Source organism: Monodon monoceros, unplaced genomic scaffold (genome assembly GCF_005190385.1).
Source record: "Monodon monoceros isolate NGI ecotype Baffin Bay Population unplaced genomic scaffold, NGI_Narwhal_1 Super_Scaffold_13, whole genome shotgun sequence".
In the NCBI taxonomy this organism is placed as follows: domain Eukaryota; kingdom Metazoa; phylum Chordata; class Mammalia; order Artiodactyla; family Monodontidae; genus Monodon; species Monodon monoceros.
In genome coordinates, this window is record NW_021703769.1 from 76,970,527 (window position 1) to 76,978,089 (window position 7,563).

At 57.3% G+C, this 7,563-nt stretch overlaps 1 protein-coding gene across 3 annotated transcripts in view; it reads right to left on the minus strand.

Annotated features, from left to right (window-relative positions):
- Positions 1-7,563, minus strand: part of LIMK1 (LIM domain kinase 1) — a 25,021-nt gene that overhangs the window by 4,147 nt on the left and 13,311 nt on the right. For all 3 annotated transcript variants that reach the window (XM_029221822.1, XM_029221823.1, XM_029221821.1), the window contains 8 exons: positions 5,483-5,588; positions 5,229-5,395; positions 3,954-4,137; positions 3,032-3,118; positions 2,576-2,707; positions 1,210-1,269; positions 771-836; positions 264-420 (listed from right to left, as the gene is read on the minus strand). In XM_029221822.1, coding sequence (XP_029077655.1) covers positions 264-420; positions 771-836; positions 1,210-1,269; positions 2,576-2,707; positions 3,032-3,118; positions 3,954-4,137; positions 5,229-5,395; positions 5,483-5,588 — 959 coding nt within the window. The remainder of the gene's footprint in view (positions 1-263; positions 421-770; positions 837-1,209; positions 1,270-2,575; positions 2,708-3,031; positions 3,119-3,953; positions 4,138-5,228; positions 5,396-5,482; positions 5,589-7,563) is intronic.

The window sequence follows — 7,563 nt, forward strand, 5'->3', positions numbered from 1 at the left end:
GCCGCTCCGCGGCATGTGGGATCTTCCTGGACCGGGGCACGAACCCGTGTCCCCTGCATCGGCAGGCGGACTCTCAACCACTGCGCCACCAGGGAAGCCCCTAATTTGTGTTTTTTAAGCCAAGTGTGTGACGACTGGTTGCAGCAGCACAAGGAAACCAACGACAGGACTCGAGGAGGGGCGGGGCAGGACCTCCGCCTCCTGCAGCTCCGCCTGGGACCGCGGGGCCCTGGGGGATGTGCCAGGCGGGGCTGCCGACTCACCGTGGATCATCTCGGGCGCCATCCAGTAGGGGTTGCCCACCACCGTGTAACGCTTTTTCCGGTCTGGCTTCTTGAGGCTCCGCAGGTCCTCGGGCTGCGTCTTCTCGTCCACCATAAGCCGCGCCAGCCCGAAGTCGGCCACCACCACGTTCTTGTTCTGGGGGACCCGGAAGCAGAGCCACACTGAGACACGCCCCTGGCACCACCTGCCCACTCCCTCCTCGACCACAGCCTGTGGTCCCTCAGTCACTGCCCCTTAGAGCCGGGCTCCCTGGGCCCACTTGTCCCCCATTGAAATACATCCCCCACCAAAGCTTCTTTCAGGAAGCCTGCCCTGACCACCCCAGTCCACACACCCGGGCCCTCCTCCGGGCCTGCAGCCCCTGGTGCAGCCTGGTGTGGGCGGCTCTCCGTCAAGGCCACGCTCACAGCAGAGCCCCCACCCCCGCACATCTAGTGGCGTGGTGGGCGGGGCCCCCGCTGTCCCCTCCCGGCCTGGCTGCTCACCTCACGAACCAGGCAGTTGTGGGAGTTCAGGTCCCGGTGGATGATGTTCATGGAGTGGAGGTAGGCCTGAGGGTGGGGGGCACCGGGGTCAGGTGGCAGCCATGCTGAGGGCCCCCAGCCCCGCCCTGGTCACCCCAAGGCTCCCACCTTCCCCCCTCCCACTGGATCCCCTCTGTCCTCTCTCAAAGCTTCCTGTGCCTTCCATTTCTAAACTTGTGAAGTTTAGGTGAGCGCTGGAGAACGTGTTTTGTTTTCCGTTTTTTGCCGCACCGCGTGGCCTGCGGGATCTTACTTCCCCGACCGGGGATGGAACCCGCGCCCCCTGCAGTGGAAGCGCGGAGTCTTAGCCACTGGACCGCCAGGGAAGCCCCGAGATGCTTTTATAAGTGGGGCCGGATAATCCAGCCCACACGCCCCGCGGCAATCGGAGCCTACTCACCATCCCCGAAGCGATGTCCTTGGCAAAGCTCACCCTCTGACTCCACGGGTACTGGCTGTCCTGGAGGTGGGGAGAATGACCAGGATGAGCCAACGGGGCCACAGTTGCAGGACATTGGGTGAGAGAGACAGGAAGGGGCGACTGTCCTGTAGGGTCTGATGACGCACCCCCAACTCTCTTCTACACCCACAACTGTCCTTTTTTTTTTTTTTTTTTGCCATGTGGCTTGTGGGATCTTAGCTCCCCAACCAGTGATTGAACCTGTGGCCCCGGCAGTGAGAGTGCTGAGTCCTAACCACTGGACTGCCAAGGAAGTCCCTCACAACTGTCCCCTCTAAGGGCTGTGGGTGAATAATTCAAAACAATTTTCTAACAGAACTGGTTCCAAACAGTGACGGGGTGGGAGATACTCTTCTATAGTTCCTGACCCACCTCCTCTGAGAACAAAAACTCTCTCTTCTACAAAATCCCATTTTTTCGAGTTTTTAAAAAACCTGAACCTGCTTTCATGGCCCAGCAGAGACGGGCCTGGCAAGGTCGCCTGCAGAGAGCTGCGGTGAGTCACTCTGGAGAACAGGGCTCTGGGCTCAAATCATTTGGGGAAACACCCCATTCTCTCCCCCCATCTCCTTGGAGACCTCAAGTGGGAGAGCAAGGACATCAGAACGTATTAAAGATTCAGGTGCAGCCAGGAAGCCTGCGCTGGTGCAGCCCAGCATTTCTAAGTTGCACTGGACCATAGAATCCCTCTGAGAAGTTACACCTGTCCGGAGCCCGCAGGGACCATACTCTGGTGACAGCAGGTAATCCAACCTAAGGGACTGAGGACTCAGCGGCGACGGAAGGGAACAGGGTCTCCGGGTCTGAGGGTGATGCTGGGGTGGTGATGCTGAGCGTCGGATCCCGGGGCACCGTCAGCATCCCAGGAGAGCTAGAAGCTCCCCTCCAAACGCTTCTTTTTTAGAGGAGGATCGGTAATTTCATCCAAGCTGTTACAGCAAGTTCTGAATTTTATACATCATGGCAAACAGTAAGTGACTTGGTTTTGCTTAGAAGCAAAACAAAGACCCTCTGGGGGAGGTAACCTATGGCAGGTGCACGGGGTTAACCTGACAGCCTGTGCATCCCCTCAGCAAAGCTGCCACCCTTCTCTGGGCCCCAGCTTCCCCCCCCCCACCTTAGATGGAGTCAGTTGCTCCCTTATTTGATTCAGAATCAGGGTCTGGAGGGCCTTTGACACCAGAGGCCGATCCCCAGTGAAGAGCCTGGGAGGAGACTGGGACCGACAGAGGAGCCGCTGGGCCCAGGGTCCTAGGGCAGGAGCGGCTGGGACGGGTCTCAGGCAGGGGCTCTGCCCGGCACTCACCATGCCCTTGATGAGGCCCCGGAGCGTGCCACCCTTGATGTACTCGGTGATGAAGTTGAGCCTCTTGTCCTTGTAGAGCACCCCAATGAACTTGAGCACGTTGGGGTGCTCCAGGCATCGCATGACCTTCACCTGGTGGGGTGCAAACAGGCTGGGCCCACGTCTCCTTCTCCCCGTTTCCCACCAGAGGCCACCACAGACAGTTCCAAAGATGGAGGAGCCTTCAAGCCCCCGGGGTCACACCTGCCGGCTGCCGTGCTCTTTGCTTGGGCTGCTCCCACCCCCAGCGACGTCCTTGCCCCTCTCGCCCTCCTGGCAGACAGTTTCTCTTCTTCCAGCGTGGGCTTGAGCGACACATCCTCCCGGAGCCCTCTGCCGCCCACCCCCTCTCAATGGCGAAGGGTGGGGCAGGTCCTAGGAGTCTGGTGGAGAGGGTGCAGCAGGCCCCTCACCCACCTCCTTGAGGAACGTCCGCTGGGTCTCCTCATCGAAGCGGATCAGCTCCTTCATCACCATCACCTCGCCTGTCTCCCGGTGTGTCACCTACGTGGGGACGCCCAGGGCTTGAGACTCAGCACAGGCACGTGCTCTGCTCTAGGCCTGCCCTGCAGGAGGCCCAGCCCCACCCCAGGCAGACGGACAGACGGCTTCAAGCCCTTCGCAGACTTTTCATGGGATGCTCCCAGCCCCCGAGGGGGTGGGACTTAGGTCCTTTACAGGTGAGGAAGCTGAGACTCAAGAAGGTTTCCCACCAGGGCCCACAGTCACCCAGGTGGCAGGAAGGGGGGTGGCCAGGGCTTGGGTCCAGGATCGCCAGACCCAGAGGCCAGCTCTCTTTCCTCTGCTCTGCTGGGCTGTCTCCTGGAAGTCAAATGGTAGCTCTACCACAGATTCTGACCAGGGACAGGGGCTGGGGCCTGTCTGCACACGTGGACAACCTAGCTGGTGCCTTTTGTATAACTCTGAACCTTCCAGTCTGGTCATAGCCAGGTGACATCAGAGCCAGGGAAGGGCTCGTGTCTTGCTGGGGGAGAGTGTGAAGGGGGTGAGCAGCCCAGAGGCCAGGAGGGGGCTGGTATTGGGCTCAGTAAGGGGGCCTGGGGGAGGGAGCCTTCAGGGTCAGTCCGGGCTGCCCTCCCATCCCCCACCCTGAGGAGCCACTTTTCGTGGTCTATGTATAGTAAGTCCCCTCCCCCTAACTAGCTCAGGGAGGCCCAGGTAGAGGAGAGCTCTGGCCAGCGAGTCTGGAAGCCAGATACCCGTCCACTGGGGCTTCCTGGGGACACTGGTGGGAGGAGGGTGGAGGACCAACGGGTCACACACAGACTGCCCCCCTGCTCCCACCCACAGCCCCATCCCTGCCTGGCGTGCCCTGTACCTTGATGGCCTGGCCGAAGCAGCCCTTGCCCAACACCTCCCCGTGGATGAGGTCCGAAGGTCGGAAGATGCGGTGCGGCCGGCAGACCACACGGAGGGACTCGGAGCGACCCAGGTCCTTGCGCTGGGAGGCCGGGGAGCCCAGCGAGCCGGCGCCCGGGGACCTGTCGATGCTGCAGCTCCTCCTGGGGGGACACACCCAGTGCCCGCTGCCACCAGGTGGGCACCTGGACGAGGCCCCCTTGGGGGGAGGCCAGGTCTCAGCCCTGCCCCCTTCCCCCTGCCTGCCATGCCCCATCGATGCCAGTCTATGTACAGTCACCCGTACAGCCAGAAAGGGCGGCAGAGGACAGCTCTCCTGGGGCAGTCGTAAGGCTCTTGCCCCATCCTGATGCCAGCACCCAGTGCCCTGTCTGGCTTGGACTTCCTGTTAAGGTAGGAATGTTTGCCCTAGGCCTTCTCTGCCTGGTGACCCTGGATCAGACGCTTTGTCTCCCAGCATTTGAGTCCCAGGCCTTGGAGTGCAGAGGCAGACTACCTGCCCAGAATGCCCACAGGTGGCCTTGCAGGGTAGCCTGAGCTCAGACAAATGCAGGGGAGGAGGAAACACATGCCTTCAGTATCACTGTTTCTTAGTGTAAAGGCTGTCATCCCAGGTGTCCCCCTCAAATCCTTGACCAGGAGTCCTGAGCAGACCCCCGTAGTGAGTGGCACGAGGACCAGGCTGCTTCTGGGCTTCTTCCTGGTGCCCCCCCACCTCTCTTTAAGAGGGTACAGGGCACTTGGCCCCTCTGGCCTGGACCACCACAACAGTCCCCCAGCTGTCTCTGGTCCTGGGCACCTCCCCGCAAAGGGGACCAGAGTGGTCTCTGTGAAACACGTCACTGTGCTGCAACACCCTTCGGTGGCGCCCCGGGATGGGCAAAGCCCGAAGACCTCGGCCACGAGTTTCTGCCTCAGAGCCCATCACTCCCCAACACATCCGATGCCCCAGCATTCTGAGCTGCTGGCCAGCTGCTCCTCGAAGCCAGGGCGCTGGTCCACCCTGGAAGCGCTGTCATCCCCAGCTGGGGGTGCTGCTTTCCCCGTTTGCTCCTCATTCTCCTTCCTCTTTCTAGCCCCCTGCACCCCTTGCCGGCCTCCTTCTTTTTGCAGGGCTGACTCCCCCATCAGACTGTGAGCTACCGGAGGGTAGGGACCAGGTCCCATGCCCCCTGAGGCCCAGCGTCAGTGAAAGTACCAAGATACAGTACATCAAGGTGCAGGGCTGACTTACAGGACAGGCTTCTGCCGGCCGGAGCTGCCCGCCTCCCCGCTGGGAGTGTGAACCGGGGAGACCAGGGGGCTGGACTCAGGCCCGAGCCCGTGGCCCAGTGCGTCATGGGGGTCATGCTCAAGAGTCAGCTGAAGCAGGCGGCTGGTTTCCTGGATCAGCAGATCAATCTGGGGAGAGCAGGAGTGTGGACAGGTGAGTCTCAGGGGTGGTGCTCTCAGGGGAGCACCACCTCCAACCAGACTCAGGACCCATACCTCGTCCAAGGGCACATTCCGGATGGGTGTGCCATTGATTTCCAGGATCCGGTCTCCAACGTGGATGGAATTCTTCACATCTGGGCTCATGCAGCCCGGGTCCACTCTGTGGGCATAGAGCGGTGGTCAGACCCCTGCTCACCCCGCTAGGAAACCAAGGCCAAGGGGATCAGATCAGGAGCGTGGGGCAAACCATTCTATCTTGTGTGATCGGCAGGTGGCAACTGGCGGGAACACCGAGTTCTGGTTTGGTGGGAAGAGTTCTATACTAATTACAATGCTTGCCGTGGGTGTGGAACTGGAGAAAAGTGGCATGCCCTCCAGGTGTTTGCCCCCCTATACTAGATGCTCAGGGGCTCCTGTTCAACAGAGCGTTGTCTCTGCCATGGAGGACAGACCTCTCCTTCTACCTGGCTGGTACGTGTGGGGCAGACAAGCGTCAAAGAGTCCTAAGAGGGTCTGGACCCACTGCTTCCTACCTGACCCCCAAACTTGCCCTGCAAGATGAAGCTAAGGCTCCCACTCCTCTGGGATCGGCGGGAAGGAGCCAGTAGCCTGGGCTGGGCCACAGCTGCAGGGTGGAGATGGGGCTGGTGCCCTGGATTACTTGGCCATAAACTAACTCACAGAATGGCCAACTTGCCAAATTTACTTGCTTCTTTTAACTCCTTGGTGTTAACTGTGATTGTCATTTTGTCTTTGTAAAAGCTTTTCAAAGAATGGTCACTTTGTCTCTGACCTGAGATGGGGAAGGGCTGGGGGAGGGTGGGCAGGACAGAAAGGAGACTGAGAGCTTTAAGAAAAACAGATTGCTAGCAATTTTTCAATTATCGAGAGTATATTCTCACATGGGGGAGAAATGCTTCCTTACACAGGAAAGTCAGGTAATAAATACAGCAGGAAGAACACAGAAAATCACCACTTCGTAGCCATCACAGAATTATCTGTGGATGCTAGAGTCAGTGAAAGGCTGCTGGAAATAGGATATTTACAGACTTATATCTCACAGATGACTCAAACTGGTTACATTGCAAAGGGGAAAAAAAATCCTTTACAGCAGAGAGAGTGGACTGCACTTTAACCAAATAATCGAAGTTGACATCCCCAATAAAGGGAGCACTTCACTGACATCCTGTGTCTACCAGTAAGATGCACAGAGAAGGACACAGCATCAGTTATCTGGTTAAAATGCATGACTTAAACCTAAGGAAGAGGAACCCTCTGTAGAACCCCAATGGAGGGCTTCCTTAACTGACTTGCACTCTTCACACATATCAAGGTCATAAAGGACAATGAAAAGCTGAGGAACTGGCACAGATTAAAAGACACTGAAGAGACATGAGGATTCAATGCAATGTGTGATCCTGGATTGGATCTTGGATCAAGGGGGAAACTGCCATAAAGGACAGTGTTGAGACAACTGGCAAAATTCGCATGTGGATTGGATACTGAATAAAAGTGTCAATGTTAAACTTCCTCAATGTCATCATTACACTATAAGATACAATGGATAATTATGTAAGGGAGTGCCCTTGTTTTTAGGAGAAGGTCTGAAGTATGTGGGGGAGGATGGGTCAATGGTGCCTACAACCTCCACTCAAATGATTTAGTAAAAGATAGCAATATGTACGTGTGTGTATATACAAATAAGTATATATATGTACATACACACAAATACATAGACAGAGGGAGAGACACACATGCCTCAAGTGTGGTAGAAAGTTAAAATTGGTGAACTTAGGTAAAAGGTGTATAGGTATTCAATATACTTATTAATTTAGTAATTCTTCTGTAAATTTGAAATTTTCAGGATTAAAAAAGTTAAAAAATAGTGAATATATTTTCATGGATAAAGACTTCTTATGGATATAGCCTTAAAAATATATTCCTGGGCTTCCCTGGTGGCGCAGTGGTTGAGAGTCCGCCTACCGATGCAGGGGACACGGGTTCGTGCCCCGGTCCGGGAGGATCCCACATGCTGCAGAGCGGCTGGGCCCGTGAGCCATGGCCGCTGAGCCTGCGCGTCCGGAGCCTGTGCTCCGCAACGGGAGAGGCCACAACGGTGAGAGGCCCGCGTACCG